Source organism: Peromyscus maniculatus, chromosome 3 (genome assembly GCF_049852395.1).
Source record: "Peromyscus maniculatus bairdii isolate BWxNUB_F1_BW_parent chromosome 3, HU_Pman_BW_mat_3.1, whole genome shotgun sequence".
NCBI lineage: Eukaryota > Metazoa > Chordata > Mammalia > Rodentia > Cricetidae > Peromyscus > Peromyscus maniculatus.
In genome coordinates, this window is record NC_134854.1 from 53,178,578 (window position 1) to 53,194,860 (window position 16,283).

The 16,283-nt window shown below is 40.5% G+C and overlaps 1 protein-coding gene across 2 annotated transcripts in view; it reads right to left on the reverse strand.

The window, feature by feature from the left end:
• Trim24 (tripartite motif containing 24) overlaps positions 1-16,283 on the reverse strand; it is a 104,235-nt gene that overhangs the window by 24,902 nt on the left and 63,050 nt on the right. For both annotated transcript variants that reach the window (XM_076566511.1, XM_042274546.2), the window contains exons 6-8: positions 13,252-13,366; positions 10,390-10,536; positions 1,081-1,198 (exon numbers count right to left, since the gene is read on the reverse strand). In XM_076566511.1, the coding sequence (XP_076422626.1) occupies positions 1,081-1,198; positions 10,390-10,536; positions 13,252-13,366 (380 nt within the window). The remainder of the gene's footprint in view (positions 1-1,080; positions 1,199-10,389; positions 10,537-13,251; positions 13,367-16,283) is intronic.

The following is a 16,283-nucleotide window of genomic DNA, read 5'->3' on the forward strand; positions in this document are numbered from 1 at the left end:
AGAAGTGGCTGAGTGGTTAAAAGCTCTTGTTGCTTCCAGAAGACTCAAGTTCAGTTTCCAGCACCCACATTAGGCAGGTCACAACCACCCTATAACTTCAGCTCCAGGGATTAAATGCCCTGTTCTGGACTCCATAGGCACCTATATAATGATGCACATACAAACACCTAGGCACAATGGCAGGCACAGGAAGTAGTTATTTCTTTAGAAAACATTCTAAATGATACAATACGTATACAGCTATGATCTATAGCACCACACAGAAAAAACCTCACCCTAAACATCAAAGCCTCCATATCACATACAGTCAAGAGGAAATACATTCTGATATAGATGTAACAATACAAACTGGATTATGGGATCTGGAGAGATGGCTCAGTAGTTAAGAGCACTGACTGCTTTTACATTGCCAGAACTCAAATGACTGCTCATAACCTTCTGTAATTCCAATTCCAGGGGGATCAGGTGCCCTCTTCTGGTCTCTATGGGCACTGCACATGGTGCATAAACACATGCAGGCAAAACTCCCATATACATAAAAAAAAAAGAAAAACAAAAAAAAAAAACAAAAAATAAACCCTAAATACAAACAGGATTCTATGGGGAGGAGGAGCACTCCTAAATCCCTAACTTAGATACCCTATAAGCTAATGCATTTTCATATCATCTCAAAACAAGTATGTATATATTCACGCATCTGTGTTACCATATGAATATATTAATGACATACTAGAAAAAGTGTGGCTGTAAAGCAAGATAATGGATGGGGATGTTATATTCAGTAACATGTCATGACCAATGAGAGCTCTACACCAAAATAGTCACACAAAGAAAATGTATATATGCTGGGCGGTGGTGGTGCACGCTTTTAATCCCAGCACTTGGGAGGCAGAGGCAGGCGGATCTTTGTGAGTTCGAGGACAGCCTGGGCTACAGAGTGAGTTCCAGGAAAGGTGCAAAGCTATACAGAGAAACCCTGTCTCGAAAAAGCCAAAACCAACCAACCAACCAAACAACCCCCGCCCCCCCCCCCCAAAAAAAAAAAAAAAAAAGAAAAAGAAAATGTACATAGTAGCCTACCCAAGTTGATAATATTTTGGGCCCAGAAACTAGGATCACAGTGAAACTGGATGGTATTGTTGGTCACAGGAGAAGCATCACACCTTGCACGAAGAAGGTGCCGTAACCGATATGTAATCTAGAAGGAAGCAGAGAAAGAACATTAGTATATTTCTTGGGCAAATAATGCATTAACTTCTCAGTGAATAGCTGAAACAGTTTCTGCTATGTATGTATCTCTGCCCTTGGTTACCTCCCAGCACTTGTAGGTAATACCCCATTGTTGAAGATACCACACAATTGAACATAGGGGGAATATAGTTTGAACTAACATGGAACTTCCTCCCTGAGGACTCGACACATACTGCCAAGGGAAAAAAGCAACCAATAGTGCTGTCCAGCTATAAAGCCTCAGAACCACACAACTGACCCATCAAGATGTACCCAATGGTGCAATGGTGGCACTTATATCAGCTGTCTACTCAGACTTAAGGCCTGCTCCATAGGAAGGAATTCATGGCTGGTACTGTAAACCTAGCCAACTCCCTGCAGACCAAATGCCTGCTACTAGATAGCATCTTCTAGACACGACGGAAGCAGCAGGACATCCCAAAGATATGGTTCCCCAGATTGCACAATGACAATAACAGTTGACATGCCAATATAGATGGAGGAAATTCCGCAAAGTCTCACCTCTAGATGAAGAGCTACAAGCAATCAATGGCTGCTGAGAAAGAGAGTATCAGTTTTCATCAAGGACGCACTCCCTAACATATTATCTAATCCAAAGTGATCAGCCCAAAAGACATCTACATATGAGCAACACTAAATGGACTCAGTAGTTTTTTTTTTTTTGTGTGTGTGTGTGTGTGTGTGTGTGTGTGTGTGTGTGTGTGTGTGTGTAAGTAATAAAGAAATAGCCATGAATTTGAGGGGTGGGCATAGTAAAAGTCGGAGTGGAAATAAAATAAATACAGAATCTGTGTAGAAAATTTTAAATCTTTTAATTACTGAAAGAAGAGCAATAGAGAGAGCCTAGAGCTAAGAACATAGAGTAAAGAGCACCGTGCTGCTCTTGCAGAGACCCAGGTTCAGTTCTCAGCAGCCACATGGCACACAACCATCCATAACTATAGTTCAATGGAAATGGGCCGCCTTCTGCCCTCAAGCAGCCAAGCACACACGTGATGCACACGTAAATGTAGGCAAACTTGTATACATAAAATAACTCTAAATAGTAATGATGAAAAAATAAATAAAGGGGGGCTGAAGAAACAGTCCGGCAGTTAAGTGCACTCGGTGCATTTGCCGAGCTTGGGTCATCCAGCAGCTCCCAACTGCCCTCAACTTCAGTTCCAGAGATCTGATGCTCCCTCTGACTTTGGCAGGCACCCTCATTCAAGCTGCATACACTCACGCTCTCTTATATTCCAGGGCCATGCTGGAGAGAGCAGGGCTGGGTTTACTCATCCCTTCCTTCTTTGGTGTTGCTCATCAGCTAGACAGCGGGAGTGGTTCAGGACCAAAGTTAGCTGAACAGTTCTCAGATGTCCCACTCACCAGTACAAAGTAGTGAGGAACAGAGAGCAAAGTTAAGTTTATTCCAGACAGTTTAGTTTGACATGTTCCCAGGGCCAGGCTGATGCTCAGCACAGGTATACACCTGGCTCTTGGATGCTCTTTGTGAAACCCACTTAGAGGGCAGGGCAACTTACCTATTCCATGGAGAAGCACACTGTCCACTACCCTTAATAACTACTGCTTCCCAAGGTCTGTCCTATGTGCAGTCACACACTGGGCTCAGTTTCCTGAACCTTTCAGATGGCTCAAGTGAAAAGGGCGCTCCATTCCCTTTGCTGTCTCTAATTAGAATCTTTTTTTGGGGTGGTGGTGGTGGTGGTGAGGGGTCTGACAGGGTAGCCCGACAATATCTGTAGTTAAGTTAAAAGAAAAATTAAGCGGATCTGTTTTCTAAAACAGTAAGCTTAGGCGTGCCTTCTTAGCTGGCTCAGAACTAAAGCATCGTAATTATACAGTGGGAAACTGCAGCACCTGCCTGCTTGCAAACCCAGACCAGCTAGATTCAGGCTGTTTTCACCTTGTACACACATTTCTGTGCTAACTGTCGTAGTAAGCCTCTGTCTTCCCTTCCTAATTTGCTCATCCTCTGCCCTGTCGCCTCATCACCATGCACAGCTCTTTCCTCCGCAGGGTTCTAAAGCGCAGCCTCTGGCCTCTTCTGTTTCTGTGCAGCACAAACGTCTTCTGAGCATCCCTCCATCGTGCAGCTTTTCTCCACTGCAGGCCTGGAGTCACTTGTGCTCGTGACCGCCCTCAACAGTCTCTAAGTTCTGTTACTTCCTATTTGTAAAATTAAAATGGAACTCTAAGGGTACAATCTGGTTTTATCTACTGTCCCTTGACACTCAGAATGTTGTCTGGCAGGTGGAAATATTGAAAAACTAACTGTTGAATAAGTAAATTTTCTCCACATGACTACAAAACCTCAAACAACTAGAATAAATTTTGACAAAATGTATGAGCATACTTTGGAGACTGTGAACTGTGTTAAGAGCACATAACACAATGAACCTTCCCATGTTCTTCTTCCTTCCTTCCTTCTTCTTACTCTTTAACAATTCTGACTATAAATCATACTCATGAAATGTTAACCCAACTTTGTACTGTCCAATGTTCTCACAAGTTTTAGCATTTTTTAAAAATGCAAAAATTATTTATTTACTAATAAAAATGGAGGCTAACGATGTAGTGCCTAATATGCAGGAGAAGCCGTGGGTTCAATCCTCAGTACCATATAAACTGGGTGTGCTGGTACATAACTAATCCCTGCCTTCAAGAGGTGGAGGCAGGAAGGTGAGAAATTCAGGCTACATGGTAAATTGAAGGCCAACCTGAGCCACACACAACCACTGAAAAAGTATCATGTAGTTTTCAATGTGTACTTTTATGAACTAAACTGGGCTAACCTTACATATTTTCTTAGGAAGACAGAATCTAATTTCAGCAGCTTGTACCAGTACACTGATTTGCTATGTAGTTACTCATTCTTTGAACACCTCTGCAACCACGCTCTGCATACGAGTGAGGTGTCCTCTGTGCCTCTCACATCATGCAGAAATGCTCTCCAGGTTCATCGTAGACAACTGACAGTCTGCTATGGTTCATATGAAAACTCTCACCAATACATGCTGAGAATGAATTCATCAAGTGAGTCATCAAGTACTACTGTAGGTTGGACTACTGGAACCAATGCCCCTTGATTGTAGGACTTGACAGTGGGACTTGGAAGAAAGCCACTCCAGCTGATTCATGTATGCCTTGTTAAGGGATGCCTTTTCCTACCTTGGAACATTGCACTCTCTACCAACACAAAGGCCTTCATCATATGCAGGCCCCTGAATACCACACTCCAGTCCCCAGAACCATGTACATAATGAATAGTACAACACTGGATTGCAGGTAACCTACAATATATTAACTTCATCTGCTTTGGATATATATCAAAAGCCAGATTACTAGATTGTATTAATAGTTCTACTTTTACCCTTTTTGAAGAACATGTACACTGCTTTTTAATCACAGCTGTACTAACTTACAGTCACCACCAGTATAAAAGGGTTCCAACATGTCCAATACTACTACAAAGTCACTTAATAACTTCTGTTTATATAATTTTAAAATTGTTAAAGTCCGCTACAATAGTAAGAACCCCTCCATTCCCTTTACCCCAAATCTTCAACTGTTAACAATTATTTGCTCCAGCATCCACTCAACCCCTCCCACACACATTATTGATCTTCTCTGAGAACATGATGTAGACACAAGGCCCTACATGTGCTCCAGTGTGACCTAAAGTAAAGCAAAGATCTAATATAATCAAATTCTAAACTAAAAGTACCTGATTTAGGCTACCATCAATCCAAACACTTGGCCTGGTTCCTCTGACACATTCCCTCCATTCTGAGTACTGTCTAGTTTCTGGTACAGCAAGATACTCTGTCCACTCCACACTCCCTTTTTCTTCCTAAGTACTTGGAAACCAAGAGAGTGGTTTGCTCAACTATGGACAGCACACAAACATATATAGCTGTCTGCCCATAGACAGAAAACTGTTTGTACTTTATGACTCCCTCTATTGCAACACAACTTGGAGCACTCTCTAGCCTTGTTTCTACCTTTCTAAATATGTTCATAGAAGACTGAATAACATTACCACCTTCAATACACTTGTACAACTCATTTAATAGTGTATTTGTTTATCTGACAAATTCAACCCAAATCCAAGACAGTCCCCCGTCTTACAAGATTTCTGTTATTCCATCATTGTTTGGTCCTGAAATGTACCTGCACAGGCTGGTGGTGTTGACACTAGGCCTCTAACTGTGGTGCTATTTTGAAGGCTGTGGAGCCTGGCTTGTAGAAGTCATACCTATTCCTAGTTCTGCTTCTAGGTTGCTGCCAATGTGGCTGAAATTTTGGTGGAACTGTGAACCAAAATAAAATCGGAACTGTCCAAACTTTTGGATACTTTGTCACAGCTCTGACTATTGGTCCATGCTTCTGGGTGGTTCCCAGTCCTTGTTATACTATGTCTCTATTTATAATACTGATACCTCCATGCCAGGAAGAAACAGGAATTTTCATTTTTTAAAAATTTATTTTTTTTCTCTCAGAGACACATTATAGAGACCTAGTAGTTTGAATATCAAATGTGGATAACTTAAGGTTTCTTGTAAGAAAAACAAATAAGAATATGAGTACTGGAGCTGGAGAGTTGGCTACATGGGTTAAGAGTGATTGCTGCCCTTCCAGAGGACCTGGGTTCCCTTCCCAGTACCCATGTTGGAGGACTCACAGTCACTTGTAACTCCAGCTCCAAGGGTTGGATGCTCTCTTTTGGTCTCTGTGGGCACCCAAAAACATACACATAAAGAAAACTAATTTTTTGAGTACTTCCTTAAGGGTAAGCAACTGTAATGAAAAGGAATTGTAAGACATATTCCTTGGCTATAACTCCAAGCTAAGTTGTAAATCCTTTCTATTTAATATTGAGATTTTATTTATACCTCGGAAATCAAGTATCTATTTACATATCTGTTGAACAGATAACAGAAAGGTCTAAGAGTACTTACTATCAGATATGGCCAAACTTGGCTCCTTGTCCTGTGTTAAATGCTTAGGATTTTTATCTGCTTTATTATCTATCTAAACCGTGAGCTGTTAAACTTGACCAAGCTCCTGATGTGCTTTAGATAACCTAGGCCTAGACAGTATGAAGGATAACTGAAGGTTCCTTAAGTCTACCTGTTCATCTCTTCAGACCTAAGAACTTAAAATGAACTCAAGCTGTATTGACACTGAAAAAAATCTAGCTATTCAACATAACAAGGAAAAAAAACATAACATAAAGGTTCCTTAAGTCTACCTTGTTCATCTCTTCAGACCTAAGAACTTAAAATGAACTCAAACTGTATTGACACTGAAAAAATCTAGCTATTCAACATAACAAGGAAAAAAAAAATAACATAAAATTTTACAAAAGTAGCAGAAAGTTTGGGTTTTTGGTGGGATGGGAGTGAATCCAAGGCCTTATACTTAACAGGCAAATACCTTACCATCGAGCCAGCCCTGGGTCTACAAATAGCTCCTTTTAACAATTATTATATTTGTATGTTAGTTACCTATGTGCTCGTATGCACATATACATCATGTGTATGGAGGTCAGAGGACAACTTGTATTGTATTGGTTCTTTCCTTCTACCTTTTGGATCCTGGGGACTAAACTCAGGACATCAGGCTTGGCAGTGAGAACCTTTAGTGCTGAGCCAAATCAGCTTTTTAACACAGAAATTCAATATGCTGTTACCCTTCTACTGAGGTTTAAACTGACTTTAAAATTAATGTCAGAAGTTCTGAAAATCCCTCCTACAAAGAGCATGGTCATCTCTAGCTCTGTCAGACGTCCACCAATCTTTCACTGAGCTCTCGTCCTGTCAAGCACTGACAGACACCAAGTTCTGTCCTTAAGGTCTTAGTATTTGAGTGGCTTTTTTAAAAAACTACTGGTTTTTCCCTCTTTAATGTATTGATTCATTAAAAATTCAGGGATAGGCCGGGTGGTGGTGCACATCTTCAACCCCAACACTTGGGAGGCAGAGACAGATGGATTTCTATGAGTTCAGGGCCAACCTGGCCTACAGAGTGAGTTCCAGTACAGGTTCCAAAGCTACACAGAGAAATGCTTTCTCAAAACAAACAAACAAACCCAAACCAACCAAACAAACAAAAAACCCCTTAGGGATCAGTTTTTTTAAAGAAGTCTAAGCCAGATGTGGTGATATGTGCTTCCGGAGCCCAAGCCAGGAGAACCAACCATGGTGGCAGTGATTAGTGGAGGTGGATGGAAAGATAAACACTATGATAAAGCATCAGAGGAGCACCATGTTCTGAGTACTGAGGGTTAGGAGTAGGGAGCCAGTAGTGGGGCTAGAAATAAGACATTCAAAGGGAAAGGGCTTGATTGTTGAGATGGGAGGAGGAAGAGGGCAGGAGACCCAATCACCTCTGTTATCCTTGCTCCTTCACACTTTCCTAACCGTTGGCAGTAAAGAAATACCCACTGCCATCACAAATGACTGCTTTCTTTTCATACAGTCTCAACTAACATAATTTTCCTGCCTTCTTTCTAAACACACAGATTTAAAAGTTTAACAGATGACAAGAGAAATTCTAAGAAAAGTAATGTGAAGTTTAAATATTTCAAAATATAGTATTTTATGATTGGACTTCTGAATGGGGCTTAGCCAGTTTCTGTCTCTTTCTCCAATTATGAAAAGATGAACTAACTAAATTAGAAGACATAAAATAAACAAGTAAGGCTAAATCATACTAAAATACTTCTGCATAGTCAAAAAAATAAGCAAAAAAGGTTCCCCTGATTAGGAGGGAAAGTCTGCAAAACACAGACAAGCAGGCAGGCAGGCAGGCAGACATGCATGCACCACAAAAGAATAGACATTTTCCCAAATGGGGTTGGAGAGATGACTCGGCAGTTGAGAAAATTTGCTGCTCTTTCAGAAGACTATTTAGTACCCATGTTGGGTGGCTCACATGGCCTATAACTCCAGCTCCAGGGGATCTGATGCCCCTGGCTTCCACAGTACCTGCACACATGTGCATATCCCTACATTCAAATGCAATTATATATACATAAAAAAGTCTTTAAAACCGTCCAATAGAGCTATAAACAGGTGCTGAACCCCACAAACCAACAAGTTAAATGCAAATCAAAACCACAAGGATTCACCATATTATCAACTATGGCTGTTCACTAAACCATGGTCGTAAGTGCTGGTGAGGGTTAGAGATTGGTGGGAATGTAAACTAGTATAGCCATTATGGAACATTATATGGTCAGTCAACTCAAACAATTAAACTAGTACTATATGACCTAGCAAGCTCTCTAACTAAATATATTCCCAAAGACCTGAAAAACATGGCAGAAAATTTTTGGCCTTCCATGTCTATTGTATTTGTCATGATGGTAAAGATAGAAAAACAACTTATATGTCCACTGATTGATAGACATATGTACAGATCTATATACCTCTGTGTCTACTGATGAATAGTGACAGACATATTTACAGATCTACATACCTTCATATTTCAATCTCATATACAATGGAATGGTATTTAGCAAAAACAAAAAAACAATAACGACCAAACTCCTGCCATTTGAAACAAGAATAAAATAGTAGGCTATGCTTAGTAATATCACTGTAATTGAAACTAGCATAAGATAGAATTGCTTTGTTATCTCATATCAAATCTCAACACAACAAAAAAGTCAAATATGTAGAACAGAGAACCAGCAGTAGAAAAAGGCCGATAATGCTGAAGGTCAAAGACAGATTTTCAAAAAAATTAATTACAAGTGTTTATATAGATTATTTTTTGCTAAAACAGTAAAAACAACTAAATCACTGTTAATCATGAAAAAAATGTAAAACAAATCAATTCATAATCAGGAATAATTTAGAAATGCATATAAATTAGTATTATAATAGCATTCAGCCACACTTTGAGAGACCTGCCTTTAAATGATTTATAAATATTTTTATAATTTAAAGTATTTAATTATTAATTTAAATAAGTAGAACTTCTATAACACATATGTACTATCTCTGTCACTTGATTGAGGCCACAAAGAATAAAGGACAAAAGATGTGGAGTCTTACTACTTAAGACTGTAAGTATCTGTTGACTTTCTAAGCCAGTCTTGCTATTCAAACCAAAGTTGAGACCAACAATATAAGCAGCCCTAGAAGCTTGATGGCAAGCAAAGGACCTTGGCCCTGCCAAACTCACCAAAGTGCATGCTGCAGGGTCAGTGGCAATACTTTCAGTAAGTTCACCAAATCCCAAATCACCCTGGTGAGATGCTGTTCAATACCAGCAGCGCATGCTGCAGTGTGACAGATTATCAGAGTCAATGGAAGGAAGGCTTGCTTACACTCTTCACAGGATAGTGTTAGGCATGCTATGTACCTCTCCTCATTTGTCCACTGAAATGACTGGGTACATCTAGTAATGGTGTGAATATTCAACATGGAAAATGCTTAGAATTAGACTGTGGCATGCTGTAGGTGACAGGAAATGTTTACTATTGGTGTTCACTAGTACACTGGGTTTATTTGCCACAAAGGGTGAAAGAAACAAATAGGAATGGAAACAGGAGATTCAAATTGAGGTCACATCAAATATATTTCAGGAAAAAATTTTTTACAAAATCAAGTGTTTTGGTCAATTGGTAAAAAGCAATTAAGGGTAAAAGAGACTATCAACGTGTTGCTGGGGTTTTTTAGGGGGAAGGGTTTATCTGTGTGTTTGTTTGTAGACAAAGTTTCACTATACAGCCCTGGTAGGTCTGGAACTCTCACTAAGTAGACCAGGGGAGCCTACCTCAATCTCTCCTAGAGCTGGGATTAAGACAGGGACCCACCCTTCTTCTTTCTCTCTCTCTCTCTCTCTCTCTCTCTCTCTCTCTCTCTCTCTCTCTCTCTCTCCCTCCCTCCCTCCCTCCCTCCCTCCCTCCCTTCCTTCCTTCCTCCTCTGCACCCCTCCTCCCTTCAAAACAGGGTTTGTGTAGCCCTGGCTGACCTGGAACTAGCACTGTAAACCAGGCTGGCCTCGAACTCATAGAGATCTGTCTGCCTTTGGGATTAAAGGAGTGTGCCGTCACCACTTGGTGCTCGCTCTCGTGTGCTCGCGTTCTTCCCCCCTTCTCGGACCCTGCATATTCCATCTTACCAGCCGCTTGCTGTAAAGCAATGCTGTACTGCTGCCACTGGAAACAGCCCATTTAGAAAAATGCATGACGTGCTCTAACTGCTTGGAAAGTCCAGCCACTTCCTGCTGTTGTTGCATAAGTTTCATTCTATGGTCCTTTGCAAGACTCTGCAAAGAAAATAATTTCAGAATTAGTCTCTATACCTCCCATTCATTTTAATGGTTATTTTCGGATAATCAACTCAGAATAAGAACCTCTCTATAGTCAGCTGACAGTAATCAAAAATGATCATAAGCACTTTGCTGCATAATACAAAGGGTCACTCTGAATATAATAAAAGTACAGCCTTCGTGTTCTCTCCATCTTTTGCCTACAGGTCTGGTTTTATATTGGTCTCTGTGTAGGAATCTTGCTAAATTAAACAAAAAACAGACATGGATAATGTTGGAAATGTTAAATTCAAAACACACAAATAAAATGGACATATCATCCAACTATCTACTCAACTTACTAGTTCATCATATGATTTAACCAATTCAGAGTCTACTTTTTTAGAGATTCTAGCTCCAATTGTAACTAGTTTGTACCCAGAACCATGCCAGCTGGTAACTGAAACTTATATTTGGTATTTAAAAAAAAAAATCAATTATTTGTCTTGAAAGTTAATAGAGGAGCTAGTAGATAAGTACTGCTAATGCATTCTCAGAGATACTACATAAAAACAGAGTAATTGGGGGGAGGGGGGCCTGGAGAGATGGCTTAGAGGTTAAGAGCACTGGCTGTTCTTCCGGAGTTCCTGAGTTCAATTCCCAGCAACTACATGGTGGCTCACAACCATCTGTAATTTGATCCTGGTGCCCTCTTCTGGTGTGTAGGCAGAACACTGTATACATGATAAATAAATAAATCATAAAAAACCAAAAAACAGAATAATGGGTTCAATGCCAACATGCCCACCACCACCACCAAAAAAAAAAAAAAAAAAAAAAAATTGGGTCAGAATATAGACTTTCTCCACAGAAAATATATACTTAAACAGACAGCAATCAGAAATGGAAGGCATTGTACTGGGGTTGGGGTTATTAAAAATAAAAAACAAACACACAAACCTCATCCATAACCTAGGAGAGGAGGAGATAACAGGGCTTTCTATTAGCTTAGCGTAATTAGAAAAATGGAACTGAACTTTCATACCTGCCCTAGTCAGTTCTGTTTGGACAATGTACACAGCTGCACGGCTGAGCTACCAGGGGCATTGCTAACAGCCAATGGCTTTGTCACATCTCCCTTCAGTCTGACTCAGACCGAAGACAATTTACCTAGCAGCTGCATTCGACCTCTGCAGAGTGCAGTGTGTCTTTGGACTGGAGAAGAACTCTTGGAAGACTTTTGAGAGGACTAGAAATTGAGAATAAGAAGCTCTGGTATCTTGGTTTCATGAGGTAGCAAATAAAATTGGCTCCATTTATCTGCTCTGAATTCTGAACCCGAAGAATGGGCATGAGGACTTGAAGTATATTCAACAGGCACTATAAAATTTTCAAGTTGAAGTTTATCAAAACTGACACTGACGACCAAGTACATTTTTATAGATTCTAGGGTCTCATCCTTAACTTTTTTAACACTCTTCAAGTGGACAAAGCCCAGGCACTACTCTAGAGTATGGTGAAAGTGATGTGTGTCAAAAACTGAAAACATCAAACTCTGCTTAAATGTGCTCGTTTTTAAAACAACAACTGCAGAACCTTGAAAACACGGTTACCATAAGCGGCACTGATTCCTTCTATCCAAAGCACTTCCTAACTATTTCCATAATAACAGAATTATGAACAGCCATGTTTTCCGAGCAGGGACAGGACTTTCTGATAGAGGTCTTAACAACTGGTCAACTATGAATTAAAGATGAACTAGATTGTTTTCCTAGTTGTCTGTATTTCCAGTCTTTGCATACTAGCACTCTCTAGACAAGGAAAGAAAAATGATCAAGATAGTCCATTTTAAAACTGTTCTACCTGTGATTATAAGCTATCCTCTCTTGAGCATATACTCCCTAAATGTTGCTTTCAAAACCAAAACTATAAAATACAGCTGGGTATGGTGGTAATGGCCTAGAACTCAGAATCCAGGAGGCTGTGGCAGGAGGATTTTGAGTTCAAGGTTAGTCTGGGCTACACAGGGAAAAAAATGCAGGAAAAAAAAAAATGAAGATTATACAATATTGAGGGTAAGAGAAACATTATCCCTATCTGTTTTATTTTTGTTGCTGCTTTGCGTCAAGAGTCTCAGTATGGAGGCCTGGCTAGCCTGGAACTCACAGAAATCCCAACCTGCCTCTGCCTTCTGGAAGCTGGAATTACAGGCATAAACTACTACACCTGCTTTACCTAATTTCTCAGAAGATTAATTAAATGCCAAGCACTACTAACAACGGGTTGTAGTAAATATGTCACTCGGTGTTTTATCATTGTGCAGGCATCATAGAGTGTACCTACATCAACAAAGACAGATGGCCATGAGGCGACATACTATATAATCTTAAGAGATCACTATTACAGCTTGCTATTGATAGGAACATCATTATACGTTGCAAGACTGTATTTGAAAACTAAATATCTCACACAGCTCATCTTTCTAGAAAATTCTGCTCAACTCTATTATCCCCTTGGTGATACAATGGCTGTCACTTCAGCAAATGTCTAAGATGACTGACTGATCAACATTTACAGAGATCCCTAGTACGGCTTTCTGCTCCGTGCTGTAGAGTAAACTGGGGGATGAAGACATCCTGGGGTATGATAGGGCTATAAGCAGGTGGCCACAATGCAGCATCTGGCGAAGGCAAGCATGTTGAGAGGTAGTCCCGAGGCACTGCCCCGACTCACCTCAAGCTGGTGCAGCAGGGCTTTCCCTTTCTTGTTTATCTCCACCATCAACGTAAAGATGGCAACTTTAATATCCTGTTCCACCTGCTTTTGGTTTTGATTTACTTCAATTATTCTGAAAATGAAATGAAATGGACAGAATATCTAAAATTAATGGCAGATTTTTCAAGTATTCAAACTGGCTATTTTAATATCTAAATTAGGCCAGAATGTTTTTAGTCTTTCAAAGTTTTATCTTCAAGTCCTATTTAATTTTGTAGATGAGAAGTTGTAAGAAACAGTAATTCAGTTAAACAAAACTTGGAGAGTGAGTACATTTTAAAGAACATGTTTTTAAAAGAAATATGTCACACAGCAAAAGCAATATGCTGACCTAAGAGGGACAGAACCAGGGAGTAGACTACTGCTAGAATTTATAGTCAAGATGAAACACAACTGTGACTGGGAACAAGTTTTGCTCTGTAAGTGTGATACTCTGATCTCAGGTGTCTGAATTGAAGACAACAATCAGTTTACTGTTCTAAGTGGCCCGGAGGGTAAAGTGCCTGCTGCATGAGCATGAGCACCAGAGTTCAGATCCCCAGCACCGACATCAATGCAGGGCAGGTGTGGAACCCACCTGTCATTCTAGCCTAGGCAAGTGGAGACAGGGTCCCCAGAGTGACTGGCTAGCAATACAAGACAAATCGCCAGCTCTGGATTTAACTGAGACTCTGTCTCAGGGAATAAAGTACAAGAGCAACGGAGGATGATTCCTGAAATTAACCTCCGGCCTCAACACGTGCATACATGTGCACCAGCAAACATCAGGTGCCCGTACACAGGCAAACACACACACACACATATATATACACACACCCCCAATACACATGAAAATGGGGGAAAGCTCTTGAAATAGACAGCCAAGTAGCTGAAAAGGAGAAAAAACATTAACAAACTTAAAATATGATTCGAATGAGCTTACTTAGGAAATGTTGGGGGCACAAAGGTTCTTGTACCCAGAGATCACAATGGACACCAGGAATGTTAATCACGCAGGGGTGTTTCCTCAAAGGAGGAAATATCTGTTTTCTGCCCAGAAGGCTGGGAGTGAACATTGTTAACTACCTGGTGACTTTTTGCTATCTGTAGAGGCAGACTTTACCCAAATCCCCCAGAACGTTATCCTAGACTCTCCCTCCCTAGGTCTTTATCTTTAGCTCCCAGTTAGCAGAAGTCATCCTTAGAGGAAATGTCACATGTATTTTATGGCCTGCTGACCTCTTTGCTATCAGTCAAAGACCACACTAGATCCTAGGCCTTGTAGCTATAGAACCCACCTTCAAGGCCATATGGAGTTTGCAAAGGAGTTTCTATGTAGTCACAGCTTAAGCTTTAATGTGCACCTGAAACTGGAATGATTGTTGCTTGGAAACTTTTTCCAAAATTCTCTATAAACTGTCTGGCATCAGACTCTAGAAATTGGATGTAGTCTGCTTCCCTGCCTGCCATGATACCTGCAGGGGCCCCTTAAGAAAAATATTAAATTACATAGAAAAAAACGAAGCTGAGGGGCTCTGCCTTAGTGTTAGTCAATGATGTTAAGATAGATAGCTTACTAACTGGTTTCTCTTAGACACTACAGGAAAATAAGGAAAACAGAATAAATAATACTTCTGACTCAATTAGAATGTAAGCTTGCTGACGTTGTGCTTTTATAAAAAAAACAAAAGTTCATTAGGGCTGCTTGCTCTTTAAAGTCCCGTCATTTTAGAAGAGGCAAACTTGTCCAACTGCCTTGTTTAAGAAGCTGGAGCTGTGTTTCTTTGCCTCAGTGAACTCACTCAACTGCACAGAAGATGAGAAAGTCACTAGTCAGGGCCAGGCTCCTCTAAGCACTTGCTAGGGGCCCAGCCGCAGGCTAATAATAGTCCCGTCGTCGTCATCGTCCCCCCCCCCCCCTTTTGAGTGCCTAGTTGAATCCTTTGCTGGCTTGAACTACTGTATGTTTTATGAAACAACTACTTTTTAGAAATTCTTAGAGACAAACTGACAGGAAGAAGGAGTAGCGCCATACACCACCACACTGGAACAGCTTACTGGAGACATTTGGTGCCTATGCACCCAGTGCCACACAATTACACAAAGCTTTGTTTTTCCTGCCTGCTCCTCCCACAGCCACTCTAAAATTTAAGATCACAGTTGCAGAGACTGTACTCTGCTGTAAATTCTGAAAATAAATGCTTGAAATCAATATTGTTTCGGAATTAAGGAAATCAGGTAGGTGTTCAAAGCAACCGAAACTCACTCAAATCTTCAGTGGTTCAATGGGATGAATAAAGAAAACACTGCCATATTTTAAAACAAATTAATAGCAAAGTTAATATAATTTTCATGTTTCTGCATTCAGGTGTGTGTGTGTATATGTGTGTGTGTGTGTGTGTGTGTGTGTGTGTGTGTGTGTGTGTGTGTGTGTGTATAGAGAGAGAGACATTTCAGTGACAATGCCTCATATACAAGAGACTTTGAGTTCAATCCCCAGAAAGGAGAAGAAAACAACAACAAAGGGAAACAAGAGGTCAATTAGCACCAACCTAAAGATTCTTTACTAGCACAACTCATAATAAAGTCTACACAGCAGTGCTATTATTCTGTTTAAAGAAAGTGGACCATATCTGTAAGCTGACAACTTCTGAGATTTAAGAAAGAGTATCAGAAACTTAAGATAAGCATTGGCTACATAGCAAGTTCAAGGCCAACCCAAGCTACATGTGATACTGCCTCAAAAACAAACACACACCCAAAAAAAAACGAAAACGCACATAGTAAAGGAATCCCAGGCAGCTGGAGCATGGCAAACATGGCTATGGCAAGGCCTTGCCCTTCCTCCATTCTCTCTGCCTTGCTAAAAACCTTTGGATTGCATTCCTAAACTAGTACTGAGGCCTATTCCCTTACTTGGCCACTTCTTCCCTCTGAGGCTGACTACCAAGGTCCAGCTATCAAAGTATTGAAGTCCAGCAATCAAAAGCCCCCTTTGGCTCACCTAATTA